At 45.2% G+C, this 19,234-nt stretch overlaps 3 protein-coding genes across 9 annotated transcripts in view; 1 reads left to right on the top strand and 2 right to left on the bottom strand.

The window, feature by feature from the left end:
* Positions 1-769: 769 nt before the first annotated feature.
* On the bottom strand, positions 770-7,034 carry zbtb24 (zinc finger and BTB domain containing 24). 3 transcript variants are annotated; one of them, XM_044143809.1, is made up of 7 exons: positions 6,783-7,034; positions 4,456-5,254; positions 4,187-4,354; positions 3,745-3,828; positions 3,574-3,657; positions 3,395-3,476; positions 770-2,675 (listed from the first exon to the last, which is right to left on the bottom strand). In XM_044143809.1, exons 2-7 carry the CDS (start codon positions 5,216-5,218, stop codon positions 1,799-1,801), a joined length of 2,058 nt encoding a protein of 685 aa, XP_043999744.1. In that variant the 5' UTR covers positions 5,219-5,254; positions 6,783-7,034; the 3' UTR covers positions 770-1,798. The 3 variants fall into 3 exon arrangements, with proteins under 3 accessions (XP_043999744.1, XP_043999746.1, XP_043999745.1); XM_044143811.1 differs by having other exon boundaries at positions 770-2,651; positions 6,783-7,032; XM_044143810.1 differs by lacking the exon at positions 6,783-7,034 and adding an exon at positions 6,106-6,180.
* Positions 7,035-8,439: 1,405 nt separating this feature from the next.
* Positions 8,440-11,621, top strand: ddo (D-aspartate oxidase). 3 transcript variants are annotated; one of them, XM_044143806.1, is made up of 5 exons: positions 8,440-8,586; positions 9,123-9,321; positions 9,677-9,785; positions 9,878-10,054; positions 10,978-11,621. In XM_044143806.1, exons 2-5 carry the CDS (start codon positions 9,150-9,152, stop codon positions 11,531-11,533), a joined length of 1,014 nt encoding a protein of 337 aa, XP_043999741.1. In that variant the 5' UTR covers positions 8,440-8,586; positions 9,123-9,149; the 3' UTR covers positions 11,534-11,621. The 3 variants fall into 3 exon arrangements, with proteins under 3 accessions (XP_043999741.1, XP_043999742.1, XP_043999743.1); XM_044143807.1 differs by having other exon boundaries at positions 9,120-9,321; XM_044143808.1 differs by lacking the exon at positions 9,123-9,321.
* LOC122846699 (SAM and SH3 domain-containing protein 1-like) overlaps positions 10,851-19,234 on the bottom strand; it is a 65,961-nt gene continuing 57,577 nt past the window's right edge. Inside the window, exons 17-18 of one of the 3 annotated variants that reach the window (XM_044143804.1) lie at positions 19,086-19,217; positions 10,851-11,503 (exon numbers count right to left, since the gene is read on the bottom strand). In XM_044143804.1, the coding sequence (XP_043999739.1) occupies positions 11,493-11,503; positions 19,086-19,217 (143 nt within the window). In that variant the 3' untranslated portion in view covers positions 10,851-11,492. Of the gene's footprint in view, positions 11,504-15,483; positions 16,658-19,085; positions 19,218-19,234 lie in introns of those variants that run through there. The other 2 variants (XM_044143802.1, XM_044143803.1) reach the window with 2 other exon arrangements.

The raw sequence follows: 19,234 nt of genomic DNA, 5'->3' as shown, positions 1-19,234 counted from the left end.
CCGTTGAAGAGAGGCGATAATGAAGTTCTCAATATCATCCAGATACTTCGATTTGTGCTCTGCAGTAAACCTCCTTGCCTGTTTTATTTCTGTCCCAGGTCTGCTCAGGACCTTTTGGCAGTGCCAGCAGTGGACCCTCGATGTTGGCAGCAAAACAAACTCAACAACACTTCATGAGTTTTCAGCACTGCCAAGAACCCAGAGAGCAGAAACAGCAAGCGGCGGGCTACATCCCAGAACAGACAGACCGAACGGACTCTTGGCAATGTGTGTCCTTAAAGATTTTGTCTGTTTTTGTTTCACTTAAATATTCCAAAATGATGACTTCATTTATAAGGGACCCTATTAAGGAACCCCATAATCTAATAAGCATTTGTGACACCTACATATTGCTGTCTTTTCCTTTACTTCGGAGGAACTGTGGTCTGTTATTCTTTAGAAAATGATTTTATTTGAACCACATTGGTTGGTTTTTGAACATGAACAACCTGTTTAAAGTTATTCTACAACATCCTACTCAGATTTAAGTCCAGACTCCAAAATCTCCATTAATCTCCAAAATGAGAATTCTCTTTTACACCACTTTTGGTTGGTCAATCACATAAAACCCAATAGGATCGGGTTTTATGACCCAATCCTATTATAACCACGATCAAGATTGTGGTTATAATGTAAAAAAAAAAAAAAAGACAGAAAAAGGTCATGAATTATTTTGTAAGGCACTGTACAAAGATTTTACTTTCATTTCATTGCTCATTTTCAGGCTACATCTTTCTTTGTATTTGTTTTTGCTTCTATACATTTTTACAGCATCACTATTTTTCTATGAAGACTTTCGTGTTGTCTTTCAAATCACATCCGATTATTTCTTACAAATAAAGATTTTTTCATACAAGAGTTTTGCTCTCTTGAGTTCTACCATTGTATTCTTTAGTTTATCTGTTAGTTGCATGTTTACAACTGAGACAATGACAGCGTCTGCATATTAATGAGCAAACCAAGAACAAGCCCTTGACAGTATTTTCAAATGAGAACAAAATGAATCCCTTTAACTTTTAAAACAACTGCATAATCACAACTTTAAAGAATAAAAAGAAAATACTTAGGATCATTAGCCAAATCGATCATTTCATTTTCTATCCAGACTGTTGGGGAAGTAGGTCAAATGATACAAAGCTTATTAATAATACAGGATTTCTGCAGATTTCACCAACTCACATTTAAGACTTTTAAAGACATTTTTAAAACCATTATGAATGGAATGTAAGACTTGATTCAAGACAGAAATGTACAAATTAAAAATACAAATAAATAAACAATATCGGTTAGGAACAGAAGTGAGTCAATGGCTAAGATGAACATCGTCCAGCACTTCCCCACGATGGATGTTAAAAACCTCGATAGCTTCACCCTTCCTCGCTAGCTAGGAACTGGTAGCTAACTAGCAATCCCTTGACAATGGGGATCCTGTACTGACACTACAGCTAGCTAGCTAGCAACATAGTAGCTAGCAAGAGTATATTAACAGCTAGACTGAGTCACAGAATGCAATGAAATGTCTACAAGACTCATCTTTACGCAACAATAAAGTGCAAGCAGAAAAAAAATAAACCCCACGGTATATATGAGATAAATTGTTCTGCCACCATAAAATTTCGACGTGCTAAACAGGTAAAATGTTTTGTTTTATGCTTAAAATCCTCCAATTTGTTTTTGTTCTGAGTACTGGCCAACTTTCTGATCCGTCTCCATCCACAACGACAAACACGACAGCAGCATCGGTTTGGTGTCAGCAACTTCACATCTTAGTTTGCAGGATGCATTCCTCTGAGCCGTCCTGGGGAAGCCCGGTGGTGTACAGGTACGACACGGTTCCCGCCTGGATCTGGAACGTCTGCCCCTGGATGTGGTGGCTGGAGATCTGCTCGCTGGTCTGGCTGATGGAGATCGGCTGGCTGACCTGGCTGCTGATGTGGATGGCCTGGCTGTGAACCTGCGAGCTCTCCTGCGCCACGGCCAGCTGCTGCGGCTGCTGCATCACCTGGAGAGGGCGCGCTATCTGCAGAGGATGCGGCGGGCCGTGGTGGGCCTGCAGCTGGTCCATGGCTTCTTTACTCAGGGTGATGACGTGCATCTGCTTCGGCTGGTGGGTCTCCAACACGCCAATGGAGTGAACCTGCGGGGCGTGGGCCGCCGCGTTTCCCTGAGCGACCAGCGCCAGGTCCTGGATCTGCCCCGCCGGCTGGGCGAGGAGGGTGACCTTGGAGTGGGCCGACTGCGCCGTTTCTCCGTCGGCGGCGACCAGGTTGATCTCCTGATTCTGACCTGGAATGAAGTTGATGTTGTTCACCCCGCCAGCCACCACCAGCTGGATCTCCTGCTCAGAGCTGAGCGCCGGCTGGTACGGCTGCAGATGGAGGACGTTGCGCGGCTCCTCTGGCGGCGGCAAGGCCTCGGTCGCCTCGGCGGCGGGTCTCTCCTTGTTGTGAGACTTTGTGTGCGTTTTCAGGTTGTCCGGCCGGGTAAAGGAAAGGCCACAGAAGGAGCAGGTGAAGGGTTTCTTCCCAGAGTGGGAGGCGATGTGGCGTCGCCTCGCGCTGGGGTCTGAGAAAGACTTCTCACAGATGCTGCATTTATATGGCTTCTCACCTCTCAACAGGAACGCAACAGAAAGGCTTTAATCAATTAACATGAAGCATTGATTGTTTATGCCAGCATTACAGCTGGTGTAATATTAGGGGTAGGTGATATGAACCGAAAGTTTTTCCACAATATTTTACAGTACTACTCTGATAACGATAAAAGTGACGATAAGAAACTATTAATTAGGTTTTTTGGCCACACTTTATTTGTAGGGCTGACATGACACCGTCATGAACATAAAGAAAACTTCATGAATGTTTAAGTGTCATTATTTACTGAATGACACTTCATGACTACAATCATAAACATGACGCCTCCTTCAGGTTTATGGCAGTTTCACATCAGTCTTATGCACACCACTTCAAATAAAGTGTTACTGATTTGTCTTTCTTAGTTTTTACCTCATCGCCATGGGAATGACTGAGACTTTATGATTTATTCTTTTATTTATCTATTTATAGCTGCAGGTACCACTGCAATTTTGTTATGTTCTAGAAACATAACGACAAATAAAAAGTCATGTCTTATATCAGATTTTTAACACTATCCTGATATAAAAACCCTTTTTACGTCATTTCCACACTAAACCACTGAGCTAGCAGATGAACAGAACAATGCAGCTGAACAGTCGGGGTAAACAGAGCCCAGTGGGTAAGTTGTCGCAGTCTGCGTTAATATAACTGGAGATGTAATTGTTGGATATCGGTGTATCTAAACCGTCAGTAAATCAGGAACAGCTTCTATCCCTCACCTGTGAATCCTGATGTGTGTCTGCAGCGTGCTCTTGGCTGTGAAACATTTGCCACAGATTTCACAAGTGAAAGGTTTCTCACCTGTGGAAAACAAAGTTTCCGCACGCTGTGAAAACATCACTTGGTTTCTGGACAGAAAGGTGAAGAAATTGTTTGGATATATATATATTTTTTTAACCTGTGTGAGTCCTAATGTGCTTCTTCAGCTGAGCTGCATCCATAAACTTGTGTTGACACAGATCACATTCTGGTAATGATTTGCCTTCAGAGCAAAAATAAAGGGGAAATACACGGTCATGTGAAAAGCAATAACACCAAGCGTGAGTGAGCTTAGCGGGGGTTTTCTGACCTGTGTGAACTCTATAGTGGCTTTTCAGTTGTTTCTTTTGAGTGAAGGTCTTTTCACATTTATCGCAGTCGTAGGATTTCTCCCCTGTGGAAACAAGAAGATTGTTTAAAATGGGGAACAAAATGCTAACACTTTAACTGAACACAGAGTGGAGAAAATAGTAAAACTAATAATCCCAGCAATATGGACACTTTTAAGGTTATATTTTAAACGTCATTAATTGGAATTCATTTTGATAAATCAAATTATAAAATTTATTATGATAAATGATAAACGATACGATAAATGCCCACCTCGAGATGCAGCTATTATAAAGTGGAAGTTGTTTTGTATTTTTAAAAACCTGACTTTCAGAGTATAGTTCACAGAAAACCATAAGGCTCGTAGTTTTTATGAAAACGTGAAACTCGGGTGAAGCCGGAGCAAAGCGATGTGGGTCTACCTTCGTGGAGGTTCATGTGCTCCTGCAGGGAGTGTTTGGTGGAGAGCGGTTTTGAGCAGACGCCGCAAACAAACGGCTTCTCCCCCGTGTGAACGCGCTGGTGAGCCAGCAAGGTGTGCTTCTGAGTGAAGCTCCTCCCACAGACCGAGCAGTGGAATGGTTTCTCTCCTGAATGGGGAGCGGGATGGGACAGAAACAGGAGAAAGTTCAGTGGCGACAAACGTCAGGACTGTTTGGTCACAGACTTGTTGAATGGAATCTGTAACGACCGGTGTGAGTTCTTTGGTGGATCTTTAAAAACAGATGGTGCTTGAAGACTTTCCCGCAGTCGTCGCATCGCGCCTCAGTGTTGGGGTACTTCCTCTTGTAGCCCCTCCTCCCCGGCTCTTTGCTTCCTGCTCCGTCGCCGCTGATCCTGTAGCCCTTGTATTTAACCGGCGTCCTTATCTTGCGTTTGCTTTGACGCCTCTGGCCAGATCCGGTGTCGTGGTCTTCGGCAGGGTCGCCCTCTGCGGCCTGGACATCATCTGAGCCGTCACGGAATCCACATGGGTTTTTCTTTGGCCGCCCTCGTTTTCGTTTCAACAGGTCCGCTGCCTCGGTTCTGTCTGACGTCTTCTCGTCCTTCGTGCCCGTGGAGTCCGCGAGCTCAGCGAGAACGTGGACGAGCTCGCTGACCTTTACCCTCTGAGCCGTGGCCAGGAGCTCCTCCGTGGAGCTCTCCTCCACACACACCTGGGCGCTGTAGATGAACTCCAGCACCGCGCCGAACGTCTTCGCCGCCATGCCGTCCAGCCTGTAGGTGGACGGCGGGACCGGCTGCTCCGCGGTGAACATGAGGGAGAAGTACTCGCTGCTGGCTGCCAGCAGAGCCTTGTGAGCCTTGAAGTGTACGTCCTCTACCACTAGAGTTATGTCGCAAAGCAGGCCTTTTTTTCGTAATTTGTCGAATTTGCTCAGAATACTCTGCTGATGTTCGTCAGAGCGCAGGGGGATGATGGAGGAAGACGGAGCCGTTTCTTTCAGAGACATCTTCTCTCTCAGAAGAAACTCTTTTAGCAAACGATCCTGTAAAAACAATAAAGATTATTAGGAACATAGATAATAGAGCACATCTTCCTTTGTTACACTTCTTTAACTTCCCAATATGCAGGCTGGTTAGCTACATGTACTCAATTATATTTGCTTAAGTAGCTTTTTGGGGGAAAAAAAAGTACTTTCAGGAGAACTTTTACTACATTGTACGTTTTACTTGAGTAATTTTACTAGGACGAATCGCAGCACTTATTGAGTAAAATTTCTAGAAACTTTTACCTACTGTGAGTAACTTTACTGAATGAAGAACAAGCTTCATTTAACCAAAAATTCAGCAGACAAACACTTGTAGTTTTTGTTAAAGTTTCATAAGTTTTATATTAAAAGAATTTGATTTGAAAAAAAAAAAGATATTTTGTGTGACTTATCTTTTCTTACTTTGTAGTTATGTTATTTAAATAAATTATTTTCATTTTTATCTTTAAATACCATAAAATAATGTTTTATGGTATTTAATATTGATGTTTTGCTCAGTTATTCAGTCCTTGAATAGCCTTTTTTTATTTTTACCAAATAATTGATTACTTTTCTTTTAGTAATAGCTACTTTATTACCTTTGCTTAAGTAAAATATGTTAAAGTAGTGCTATTCTTACTTAAGTATAATTTTAGGCTACTCTACCTACCTATGTAAAAAACATTTTTACTTGTTTTCTTTAACAGCAAAGAAATACGTCAGATATAAATATACAATTTTAGAATGTTCAAACATTTTAATAAGTCATCTTAAAAGCTTTCTTGCAATTCAACACGTTCAACAGTTTTCTACATGAAGCACTTTCCTTTAAATGTCATAAATCTTACTATCCACTGTTAAAGACTCACTTCATTTTAACATTTTTATTCTGTTCAGCTGTGTTGCCTTATTCTAGTCAAACGTGTTTTCAGGTTTGACCAAACTGCAGGCTTCTTGACAGGCAAAAAAAAAAAAAAGTACTGGAGTATCAGCACATTTATCAATTTATACACAGATAATCAACACAAGATGTTAACGACCTCAGATCTGTAAGGTTGTTGTAATATTCAAAAATAGGATTTAGCAAATGTCGAGAAAAATTGCTCTTAAGTCTCTTCTGCGCTCTGTTGCCATGGTGATTTAACTAGCTTAAAATTTTCTCCTTCAGGATAGAAAAAAAATAAATTATCCTTGTTTCAGACCAACTTCTCTCCGTAGTAGACTCCTCTGAGGTTGGTAGAACAAAGCCGAACTGGTACAACAAACAAGTCACTGCTTGGTTTCAATGCTTATTGTATTAGCAGTGTTCATACGTTTGGTGTAATAAATGTTTAAGAGATAAATTGAAGCCCTGACAGTTAGCAGTCAAGCTAGCCTTTTCAACCAATGAATCCCAGACTGACACGAATGAAGCTGCAACCGGCTAACAGGGCCACGGATACGGTTGTGTTAATGTTTTATAATGTATGGCTGCTAGTAACGCTTCATTCAGCAGGCGTCTGAGAGCCGCAACGTAACCAAAACTAGTGAGCTTTAAGGACCTTACCTTCGCTGAACTGAGAGCGTCAAAGCGACTCGTTTATCGCGAGATGTAACGCGTGATCTGCGGTGCCCTGATCTGCACATGCTCAGGATTGGCTTCGCACAAACGCTATGAATGGACAGCAAAACGATGTATGATTTGTAGATTCACGAGAAACATTTGTCCGTATTCTAAGGAGTTGAATAACTTGTGGTTAAGGCTGCATTTGTTTACTTTAAAAAGAACGTATAGAACAGGGATTTTTTTTTTCCAAATTACTTTCTTTGTATCTTTCAAATGTTGCATTTTAACCAATGTGTTCGCCGGGCATACCGCCTTTAGGACCTGCACGTTCGCGATTCCCGACCGAAGGACGGTCATCCCGGGTGGAAGATGGGAAAGTTTGGTGAAGTTAGCCTCGGATTCGCAGCATCCGAATGGGCACTTCACTGACTTTAATAAAAGTGTTCGTGATTTGTTCTATTTAAAAAAACAAACAAACAAACAAATAAATAATTTTTTTAAATGGGTGAATTATTTATTTGTTTATTTTAACAAAACAGAGATCAAACATTTTTACATTTGTTAATTGAGAATAAAATTTAATTTGACTTGTAAAGGCCAAGCTATTAGTTACCTTTGTGTATTGTATGTTAGATGCTTTTATTTTGGTGAATTTCTTTTGAAAGTAGCTATGGTAACAGTGTAAAGTGTATGTGAAAAGTTTTATAGCATTACAGAAAAAGTCTGAAAAGCCACTCAAGTTTAGCTTCAATCGATAAAGGAACAAAGTGAGAAACTGTGATTGAAGTATTTTTGAGTAACTAGAAATGTTTATGGAAAAATCTGTTTATGGGAATAATTTATGAAATGGGTTATGCATAAAAACGGATGGTGAAAATGATCGTAATTATTGTTACTTGTTCTTACTTAGCTCTTATACTGACTGATGAGTTTTATTAAATCATAATTTAGACATTTGGCCATTCTGACTGGATGCTCTGGATGTTAAATTAGGGACTGACAAGTTTATAAAAGTGCAAATAATAATTTTCATTGTTTGATCAATGTGATAGAATTTGAAGCTATGATTATAATCGGTTTTATGTTTGAGCTGTTTGTTCCCAAGTACATCTCTTCTTCTTCATCACAGTCTTACAATTGAACAAACTACTACTTTTCAATTCGTTCATAAATTGTGATTAAGGAAGTTTTCAAAGTTACAATTTTTCGCCTTATATTTGAAACTGTGCCATGAGCGTAGAATCATATTTAACTTTCATTTTTTTAGTTACAAATGCGGCAAAAAGAAAAAAAAAAGTGGAGAAGCCCGATGGGTGAGGGCGTTCAGTGAGTTGAATGAAGGTTTACAAAACCCAAACTGTGTTTTCTATAATCTTTTATTGTTAAATCATAATTCTGTCAAGGTTTGCTCTATTTAGATGTTGTATTTTTGAACCTCTTTTAGTGCCATATTGTACGGTTTTACAAATAGAATAAATTAAACATAACCTCCTCTGGTCCAGATTGAATGAAGCGGAATAGCCCTTTTCAAAAATCGGAAGCTACGAATCAGAGGCCAACTTCTATCTATCTTCTTCCGCTTATCCGGGGTCGGGTCGCGGGTGTAGCAGCTTCAGAAGGGAGGCCCAGACTTCCCTCTCCCCAGCCACTTCCACCAGCTCCTCCGGAAGAATCCCAAGGCGTTCCCAGGCCAGCCGAGAGACATAGTCCCTCCAGCGTGTCCTGGGTCTTCCCCGGGGCCTCCTCCCGATAAATATATCAAAGCAGAAAATCTGTGGATTGTTTTCGCTCCCTTCTGTATTAGGTATCTGTCTGAAACACACATTTCTCTTGTCGTGGAAGCATTTTTTTGTGCTTAACGTGTCAGCACAGTAGATGTATGCCGGCAGGTGACGTTTAATAAAATGACCCAAGCGACACTGCCTTTCATTGGCCGCGCTGTCGGTGATTCTTATCACGGAGAACTTTGCTTAACAGCAGGGGTGTCAAACTCCAGTCCTTGAGGGCCGCTGTCCTGATACTTTTATATGTGCCTCTGCTGCACCACACCTGAATAGAATAATTAGTTCATTAGCAAGGCTCTGGAGAACTGATCTACTCAAGAAGGAGGTAATTAAGACATTTCATTCCAGTGTTTCTGTGGTACATCTATAAACTGCAGGCCACCGGCCTTTAAAGACTGGAGTTTGACACCTGTGCTTTACAGTGACGTTTTGGTTGTTGGTTCTTGAATGGGATCTGTTACAACGCAACTCCTGGTTGAGAATTAACTTGGGCCGGTAAAAAAAAAAAAAAAAAAAAAAGAAGAAAGGGTCAAAGCAAAGGTCTGTGTTTCAGCAGTCCGGGACGCCTCTGCTGCCGTGAGAGATGACAGGAGACCGGGTGGTCGTGGTGGGGGCCGGGGTGGTCGGGCTCTCCACCGCCGTCTGCATCGCGGAGTCGCTGCCTCTCTGCTCAGTGACGCTGCTGGCGGAGAAGTTCAGCCCGGACACCACCAGTGACGGAGCTGCCGGCATCGCGTTTGCTGCTCCATTTCCTGGTGCGATTTGACGTCAACTTTTTCCACATTTTGTCACATTGCAAAATTTACTCTTTTTTGGGGGGGCGGAAAGCAAGATCATTAAATATATTTTATGTCAGTATGTCCCCCGTAACTCTGCTAGCCATAAAGAAACAATTTACAAAAAAATAATAACTTACTCTAGAGAGGAAAAACAAACCCCAAAAGACACAATGTTCCACAAAGCATCGACTCGGGGGCCGAATAAGATATTTTTCCTTCCGCCATCACTCCGTGAATTTTGATGTTGTGCCGTGTTAAAATGGGTAAACGTTGAAACTCAGGTGATTTTACTGATGGATTGTTTTCGCTCCCTTCTCTCTCTTTCTCTCAGATATTCCTCTGGGAAGACAACGGCGCTGGTTCAAGGACAGCTTTGACCACCTTCTGGCTATCGCACAATCTCAGCACTCTCCGGATGCTGGCGTAATACTCAGCTCTGGGTAACATTATAGCTATAGATCTGTCAGAACAGAAAAAAGAATAATCACCAGTCATTTTTCACTCATTCGTTTTGCTTATGTTTCTTTCACAGCTGGCAGATTTTTAAGGAGGTCCCAGCCACCAAGGAGCCATACTGGTCAGACTTAGTGATTGGCTTCAGAGCCATGACTGACCGTGAACTGAAACGTTTTCCGGACCACAAGTTCGGACAAGCGTTCACTACTGTAAAATGTGAATGCTCCAGCTACCTCCCTTGGCTTGAGGAAAGGTTTGTCCTCTTTATGTTTTTAACGGGCTTAAGGGGAATCTTTAAATCCACATTTTACACATTATTGTACATATATTTGGATTTCTACTGCTTCTAAAAAAAATAAATAAAAAAAAGCACAAACCCTCAAAAGAGCATAACTGTTGGTTTTTGGCAACAAGTTGAAGTTTTTTGGTGTCTGGAAAATGGGCCGCTTCAACAACCTTCCAAGTGTAACATCACAACTCAGCAGGCCTCACCAAGCAACCCCAGGCCATTGCCTAGCAACCTAAGCTGAGCTCCAGCACGTTTGGTCAGCTAGTTTTACTGCTGTATGCGCTGTACGATGGCTGCTGGAAAACACAAGTTTTGTTGTCGACTTGCCATCTAGGAACCACTTACTGCATTCTAGTCGGACATGCAGGAGGCGCCACTTTTGCTTTTCAAAGATGTACGGTTTGGAGCTCTGCCCATATCAATCCTGAGCACTTCCAATCCAGAACCTGAATCAGAGTGAATAACATTCCTCTTTCCCATCCCTGAATGTTTGCTTTATCTATGTTATATTGTTACCTGAAATATTACTACTACTACTGCTAATAATAATAATAATAATGATAATAATAATAAAAATGTAGGGTTGTTTAATTGCACATTTGTTGCAGCCTTTTTCATGTGCTGGATGTTGAGTTGGGGGGTGTGGCCAGCAGCAGATTATTTGGATTTAAAGTGACAGGAGGCCCTAAAACAGCTCAATCTGAAAGGAGATTTAAGCAGGCAGAACTGACCAGACTAAAATCTCATTATCTAAAAATTATTTTGTGCAAAAGGAACAAACATTTTCTGTACAGATCTAGGGTAAAGTGTTCAAGGAATAGGTCACTTTTAAAATCTTACAGACTTGCTATAACGTAAGCTTCATGAAATGTTTGTTTTTCCTAAAGGTTTAGAAAAGCTGGAGGCCGGGTGGAGCAGAGGAGAGTCAGCAGTCTCCAGGAGTTAGGCGACGGTTTTGACCTCATCGTCAACTGCTCCGGTCTCGGCTCCAGAGCGCTGGTGGGAGACGCAGGGGTGTACCCGGTCAGGGGCCAGGTCCTCAAGGTGGAGGCCCCCTGGTTGACGCACTTCATCAGGGACGGGGACGGGAAGACCTACATCTACCCCGGCGTCCACAGCGTCACCATAGGCGGGACGAGACAGGAGGGAGACTGGCGCCTCCATGTGGACGGAGGAGACACCGCCAGCATCCTGGAGCGCTGCGGCAGGCTGGAGCCGTCCCTGAAGAAAGCGAAGGTTCTGGCCGAGTGGGTCGGGTTGAGGCCAAGCAGGAGGAACCCCAGGGTGGAGAGGGAGAAGGTGCTCCTGCAGGGCCGCGGCGTGCCGGTCGTTCACAACTACGGCCACGGGGGCTGGGGGGTCACCATCGCCTGGGGTACGGCTTTGGACGCCCTGGGGCTGGTCAGACAGAGCCTGAAAGAAATGCCTCAGGCTAAGCTGTAGGCTAAACTAGTATGGCACTAAAACACGTCTTTACTAGAGACAGAACATCCTGGCATCATGTTTATCACCACATAATATCACCATCCATCCATCCATCCATCCATCTTCTTCCGCTTATCCGGGGTCGGGTCGCAGGGGTAGCAGCTTCAGAAGGGAGGCCCAGACTTCCCTCTCCCCAGCCACTTCCACCAGCTCCTCCGGAGGAATCCCAAGGCGTTCCCAGGCCAGCCGAGAGACATGGTCCCTCCAGCCTGTCCTGGGTCTTCCTCCTCCCGGTGGGACGTGCCCGGAACACCTCACCAGGGAGGCGTCCAGGAGGCATCCTGACCAGATGCCCGAGCCACCTCAACTGGCCCCTCTCGACGTGAAGGAGCAGCGGCTCTACTCTGAGTCCCTCCCGGATGACTGAGCTTCTCACCCTATCTCTAAGGGAGAGCCCAGCCACCCCACGAAGAAAACCCATTTCGGCCGCTTGTATCCGCGATCTCGTTCTTTCGGTCATGACCCAAAGCTCATGACCATAGATGAGGGTGGGAACGTAGATCGACCGGTAAATCGAGAGCTTCGCTTTTTGGCTCAGCTCTCTCTTCACCACGACGGACCGGTACAGCGCCCGCTTGACGGCAGGCGCTGCACCAATCCGCCTGTCGATCTCCCGCTCCCTTCTTCCCCCATTCGTGAACAAGATCCCGAGATACTTGAACTCCTCCACTTGGGGCAGGACACCCCCCCTGACCCGGAGAAGGCACTCTACCCTTTTCCGGCTCAAGACCATGGCCTCGGATTTGGAGGCACTGATCGCCATCCCAGCCGCTTCACACTCGGCTGCGAACCGCTCCAGCGAGAGCTGCAGATCACGTCCTGATGAAGCCAAAAGGACCACATCATCCGCAAAAAGCAGAGATGCAATCCTAAGGCCACCAAAACGGATCCCCTCAACACCCTGGCTGCGCCTAGAGATTCTGTCCATAAAAGTAATGAACAGAATCGGTGACAAAGGGCAGCCCTGGCGGAGTCCAACTCTCACCGGAAACGAGCCCGACTTACTGCCGGCAATGCGGACCAGACTCTGACACCGGTCATACAGGGACCTGACAGCCCGTATCAAAGAGCCCGGTACCCCATACTCCCGGAGAACCCCCCACAGGGCTCCCCGAGGGACACGGTCGAACGCCTTCTCCAAGTCCACAAAACACATGTAGACTGGTTGGGCGAACTCCCATGCACCCTCCAGGACCCTGCTGAGGGTGTAGAGCTGGTCCAGTGTTCCACGACCAGGACGAAAACCACACTGCTCTTCCTGAATCCGAGGTTCGACAATCCGACGGACCCTCCTCTCCAGAACCCCCGAATAGACCTTGCCAGGGAGGCTTAAGAGTGTGACCCCCCTATAATTGGAGCACACCCTCCGGTCCCCCTTTTTGAACAGGGGGAGCACCACCCCGGTCTGCCAATCCAGGGGAACTGCCCCCGATGTCCATGCGATATTGCAGAGTCGTGTTAGCCAACACAACCCTACAACATCCAGAGCCTTGAGGAACTCCGGGCGGATCTCATCCACCCCCGGGGCCCTGCCACCGAGGAGCTTTTTAACCACCTCGGCGACCTCGACCCCAGAGATTGGAGAGCCCAACCCAGAGTCCCCAGGCTCAGCTTCCAAAATAGAAGGCATGTCGGTGGGATTGAGGAGGTCTTCGAAGTATTCTGCCCACCGGCCCACAACATCCCGAGTTGAGGTCAGCAGCACACCATCCCCACTGTAGACAGTGTTGGTGCTGCACTGTTTCCCCCTCCTGAGACGCCGGATGGTGGACCAGAATCGCCTCGAAGCCGTACGGAAGTCTTTCTCCATGGCCTCTCCAAACTCCTCCCACACCCGAGTTTTTGCCTCAGCAACCACCCAAGCCGCATGCCGCTTCGCCCGCCGGTACCCATCAGCTGCTTCCGGAGTCCCACAGGCCAAAAAGGCCCGATAGGACTCCTTCTTCAGCCTGTCGGCTTCCCTCACCGAAGGTGTCCACCAACGGGTCCGAGGGTTGCCGCCGCGACAGGCACCGACAACGTTGTGGCCACAGCTCAGATGAGCCGCCTCGACAATGGAGGCATGGAACACGGTCCACTCGGACTCCATGTCCCCCACCTCCCCTGGGACGTGTTCGAAGTTCTGCCGGAGGTGGGAGTTAAAGCTCCGTTTCACAGGGGATTCCGCCAGACGTTCCCAGCAGACCCTCACAACACGTTTGGGCCTGCCAGGTCTGACCGGCATCCTCCCCCACCAGCGGAGCCAACTCACTACCAGGTAGTGGTCAGTGGACAGCGCCGCACCTCTCTTCACCCGAGTGTCCAAGACATACGGCCGCAAGTCTGATGAAACGATGACAAAGTCGATCATCGAACTGCGGCCTAGGGTGTCCTGGTGCCAAGTGCACATATGGACATCCTTATGCCTGAACCTGGTGTTTGTTATGGACAATCCATGACGAGCACAGAAGTCCAACAACAGAACACCACTCGAGTTCAGATCGGGGGTGCCGTTCCTCCCAACCACGCCCCTCCAGGCCTCACTGTCATTGCCCACGTGAGCGTTGAAGTCCCCCAGAACAAGGGAGTCCCCAGGTGGAGCACTCTCCAGTACCCCCTCTAGGGACTCCAAAAAGGGTGGGTAACCTGAACTGTCATTCGGCCCGTAAGCACAAACGACAGACAGGACCCGTCCCCCCACCTGTAGGCGGAGGGAGACTACCCTCTCGTTCACCGGGGTAAACCCCAACATACAGACGCCGAGATGGGGAGCAACAAGTATGCCCACTCCTGCCCGACGCCTCTCACCTTGGGCAACTCCAGAGTGGAAGTATGTCCAGCCCCTCTCAAGGAGACTGGTTCCAGAACCAGAGCCATGCGTCGAGGTGAGACCGACTATTTCTAGCCGGAACCTCTCAGCCTCACACACTAGCTCCGGCTCCTTCCCCACCAGAGAGGTGACATTCCACGTCCCAAGAGCTAGCTTCCGCAACCGAGGATCGGACCGCCAGGGCCCCCTCCCTTGGCTGCCACCCATAACACAATGCACCCGACCCCGTTGGCCCCTCTCACAGGTGGTGGGCCCATGGGAGGGGGGACCCATGTTTCCTCTTCGGGCTGTGCCCGGCCGGGCTCCATGGGTGAAAGCCCGGCCACCAGACGCTCGCCGTCGTGCCCCCCCTCCAGGCCTGGCTCCAGAGTGGGGCCCCGGTGACCCGCGTCCGGGCGAGGGAATGTATCACCATACATTAAAAAAATAAAATAAAATTCAGAAATTTAGCAGCACCACCCGTCTCTTGTTAAGGTAGCTGACTAACCAGCTTTTAAAAAAATATAAAGCGAAGGACAGCGAAGGGGTGTAACAGTGTGCAATAAAACAACCGAGAAATACTTTTTCCTTCCACTAAACCATCACCGACCTTTCGCCAAACTGTCAACTCACCTTAATTATGTGGGCCTTTGTGTCGCATTATTATTGTATTAAAACGTCTTTAAAAAAAAAAAAAAAAAGATTTTATGCAAGATTCCAATTTAAACAAAATATATAAAAATGAGGCAAAATTAATGCTTGAAACATCTGGAATGAATATATGCCATTTATCAGTTCAACTTTTTTGATAATGTACTAATTTACTGGGAAATCAAAACAATAATTACTTGGATAACTTTGTTAAACTGTTGCACAATGAATAGTTCTTGCCTCTCTGTTTCCAATAAAAGCATTTAGATTCTGTCATGTGTTTTTGTTCCAATCTTGCATATTAATACCATAATGGAGCAGAATTACACTTTTTTTTCCATGACTATTCTATGAAATTCTCACACCGGCTTATTTAGCTGTAAACAGAACATCGTTGTAGCAATAAAGTACGGAAAGAATATTTTAAATTGTTTTCTAGAGATTTTACAGAATGTCAAACACTTAGCAGCGTGCTTGTGCTTTTATATAGCACATATTTAATAAAGCAAACTTTATTAATTAAATTAATGACGTTAATTTCGCCATGAAGTTAATCAGGCCATTTACAATAAAACACTAATTGTGGCAAACAGACAGGAAATGAGTCATGTGATGCTACAGCGAACATCTGAAATCTGTGAGGATCATTAATTTCTTATAAAACATTCATGCACAAGGACACACTGTAAACATTTCATTCATCTCATCTGGGAAGATACATTTACATGAATACAACAAGCGTTCTCTAAGTTTGAAGCTTGTGTCAGACAGGATGGATTTAGGTGCAATGATACCGAAGGTTTTGCTCAGATGAAATGCTGCTGAGCTGCAGCTGGACTCTGATTCCATTTTCCTAAACGATCAAAGAAAAGCCACGTCCAGACGCAGCTGCAGTAAAGCCAAAAAAATAAAACTAAAAATAAAAGTTTTCTTATTGCACATCTGAAATCTCAGCATTAGCACAAACTGGTTCCAGTTTTAGGAAAACTCTTTGGAACTGGAATATTTTTTTTCTCCCACTTTAAGCTCCTAATTTACTGAATGCGTGGAAATCTTTGCATTTCTTTTCATTTTCAGGCGTCGAGCTTCCGAAGCGGCAGAAACGGAGATCTGATCGGTGCATCCGCGCCTGCAGGCGGTTTCTGTTGGGAGGAAGTCTCTGAATGATTCTGGCTGACTGAACTTCTCTGGAGCTTGGTGAAACTGAATGCTGCTCCCCGTTTTTTCTTCCTGTTTAGGGGCCGACTCATGACGTTCGTCCGAGTTAGACTCTCTGCACGCAGGCAGAGGGTCTGCGGTGCGCTGTGGGGGCCGGGCGGGGTTGGCGGCCGTCAGATCCCAGTCTTCAGGGTTGGGGGGTTTCCTCTCTAGATCTTTCTGGAGAGCTCTTAGGGAGACGCAGCGTCGCAACTGAACGGGTGCCGAGTTTCTTCTAAGCTCTGTGCAGCTGTGACTTCTAGAGTTCAGGAGGCCGAAGCAGTTCGTCTGGCGTCTGACAGGCGGTCGAACGGAGGGCAGCAAAGCTTTGGTTTGGAGAGGAGACAGGGAAGGGGAGACTAGGATGGAATCGGGGGGCGAGATGTGACTGGTGTCAAATCCAGACGGCGACCTGTTGATGGATGCGGCAGACTTTCTGAGCCGTCCTGGAATAACAAGGGAAGTGTGTGTGGATCATGTAGGTGCAACCCGGTTCTTTTACACATTGCACCAACAGTGTCTTGCAACTTTTCCAACCATTTCCCAACATTTTGTCATGTTGAAGCCACAACTTTTACATGTTTTACTTTGACTTTGTGCAACCGACCAACACAGGGTAGGTGGATGAAAACAAACATTTGTTTGCAAATAAAAATCTGAAAAACATGACTTGGATTTGTAGTCAGCCACCTTTAATTTGATAACCCTAAAATAAAATAAATAAATAAATAAATAATAAAAGAGCAAGCATGTCTACACCTCACTCAGTAACATAGTGGCGGCAGCATCATGCTGTGGAGACAGGAAAACCGGTTAAAAATAGAAAGATGGATGGGGCTTTTCCCCCCTCGGCATTCTGACTTTAATTCTCCAAGATCAAAAGTCAGAATTCTGAAAAAACAGTTAATTTAGTAAAAAAAATAGAAAATCAGAATTCAGAGAAAAAAAAGAACCCAAATTCTGAGGGGGAGAAAAAAATTCGAATTCTAAGAAAAAGTCAAAATCTTGAGAAAAACTACTAAATTCTGAATAAAGTCAAAATTTTAAGAACAAATAAAAACTGAATTTAGAGAAAGAAAAAGTCTGGATTCTTTTTTTTTCCTCAGTGGCCGTACTCCTCTATCAGACCATCCAACCTCAGAGTTTGACCTGGAACCTGGAGGTGATTCTACAAAGTCCGAGTACTGCTGCATGTCGCACTATTAGATAGCCAAAAAAATTCACTTTGTGTTGGTCCATCACATACAACACATAGAAACACGTGGCCGTAACACGACAAAATGTGAAGAACTTCAAGAAGCGAATGTTTTTGCGAGACAAAGCAGAAGAACGCCACAGCTGGAACACGGAGAAGCTGCGAAAGGACGGCCAAGCGGTGAGAGCCGGAATGAACCATGCGTGAAAGAAAAGGCGAGAAGTCCGGTGTGGTGAAGAATGGAGCCGTTTATTCCTCACGCTCAACCATGACAGAAGCCCACTTCAGAACCAGAGCTGCTTCTGGAAGAACCGTCCAACTTTCACCCAAAACGTCACATCAGCTCTGCGTTCTAGTGCATTTTACAGTTAGTTATACAAAAATGCCACATTTCGACAGGTAGGCTATGAAGTAAAATACTTTAATTTCACTGCACCCAGCAGCTTTCAGGCACATGATAAAATATTGTGCAAGGTGACATTTCACCAAACTAGAAAAAAAATACACACACACACACACACAAAAAAAAAGAGCAGAACCTCAACAGAACGCGGCTGAGGCCGAGCCGACACGCTGACATTCAGAGCGTTTCATCTTTTCCTTTTTTACAATAAATAGAAGCGTTTGTGTTTTAACAGTTAGCAAACTCCACAGTAAGCATGATGTACAGTTCAGAGGTTTACACACAGTCACGGCACAAGAAACTCAGTCATTTGAGGCTCTTAATTCTACATCAAAATGACATCTGAATGACTGTACAACTTTAATTAACGTTGCTAATATGAATTGACGGCGGTTCTGATGTTATTGTGAGTTTTTTCCTGATCTGCAAGTTCAATCTCACAATAAAATTTTTATTTTCTTATAAAAAAATGCATTTATTTTGTCATCTTAATATTTTAATGTTTATCCATAAAAAACGGTTTACGTGGAAAATCTTAAACGTCTCAAACTATTTTTATCCGATTAATCGTCAGAATAATAACGAAAATAATCCGTTTGCTCCAGCCCTACGTCTCTCGTTTTAAAAAATCGTGAACATGTAGTTGTTATGTTTGAGTTAGTAAATAATTTCCACCTGAAATTATTAAAAAGGAGCAGTCCAACTACTTAAAGTCCGAAACAACAAGATTCATGTCAGCGACGACTGTATGTAAACTTCTGACCTGCCCCGTAGCTTCAAATAGGCCAAGCACTCACGGTAAGTATGTACTGCAATTACGAGAAGAGTTAAAAGAAAGTACAACAAAACAAGAACAAAAGCTGGATTATTAAACACTCTCCTCACACGGCGGTTGAAATGTCTCTGCAGCGAAAGCAGAAAAAAAAGAGCTCAGAACCCGCAAGCTGCTCCACGTTTAGACCGCTTGCGGGTTTTCAAGGTTGAGGTTGAACGTCTCATGAAAACAGAAACCCGTCATCGCCGTGGAGTCTTTAGTTTAGCTCTGCGCGATAAAGTGGCGCAGTGGCAGGAAACCGGGGTGTTAGGGTGTGGGAAGAAGAGCATCAGCGGTAAATGATGATAAAGTCTTTCAGGAAGAGCGTGAAAGCTGAAGCTGGTGGGTCGGAGTGCCGGAGCGTCGAGGAGGAAGAGAAGCCTCTGGAGTGTTTCTAGACCGAGGAAGAGGAGGGCTGAAGGAGAGAGGACAGGGCTCAGAGACGGGTCAGGCTGTCGTTACCGTTCTCCAGGTTCTCGTTGCTCTCGTAGCAGCCAGAGTCCCGCGGCGAGTCACCCAGGGCGCCGCGCCGGTCCAGGAGCAGCTTCTCCTGGGATGGTCCGGACTGGGCGCTCCGCTCGGGGTCGCTGCTTCCTGCAGCCACCAGCAGG

Source organism: Gambusia affinis, linkage group LG16 (assembly GCF_019740435.1).
Source record: "Gambusia affinis linkage group LG16, SWU_Gaff_1.0, whole genome shotgun sequence".
Classification (NCBI taxonomy): Eukaryota; Metazoa; Chordata; class Actinopteri; order Cyprinodontiformes; family Poeciliidae; genus Gambusia; species Gambusia affinis.
This window is presented reverse-complemented; position numbering and strand designations above follow the sequence as displayed.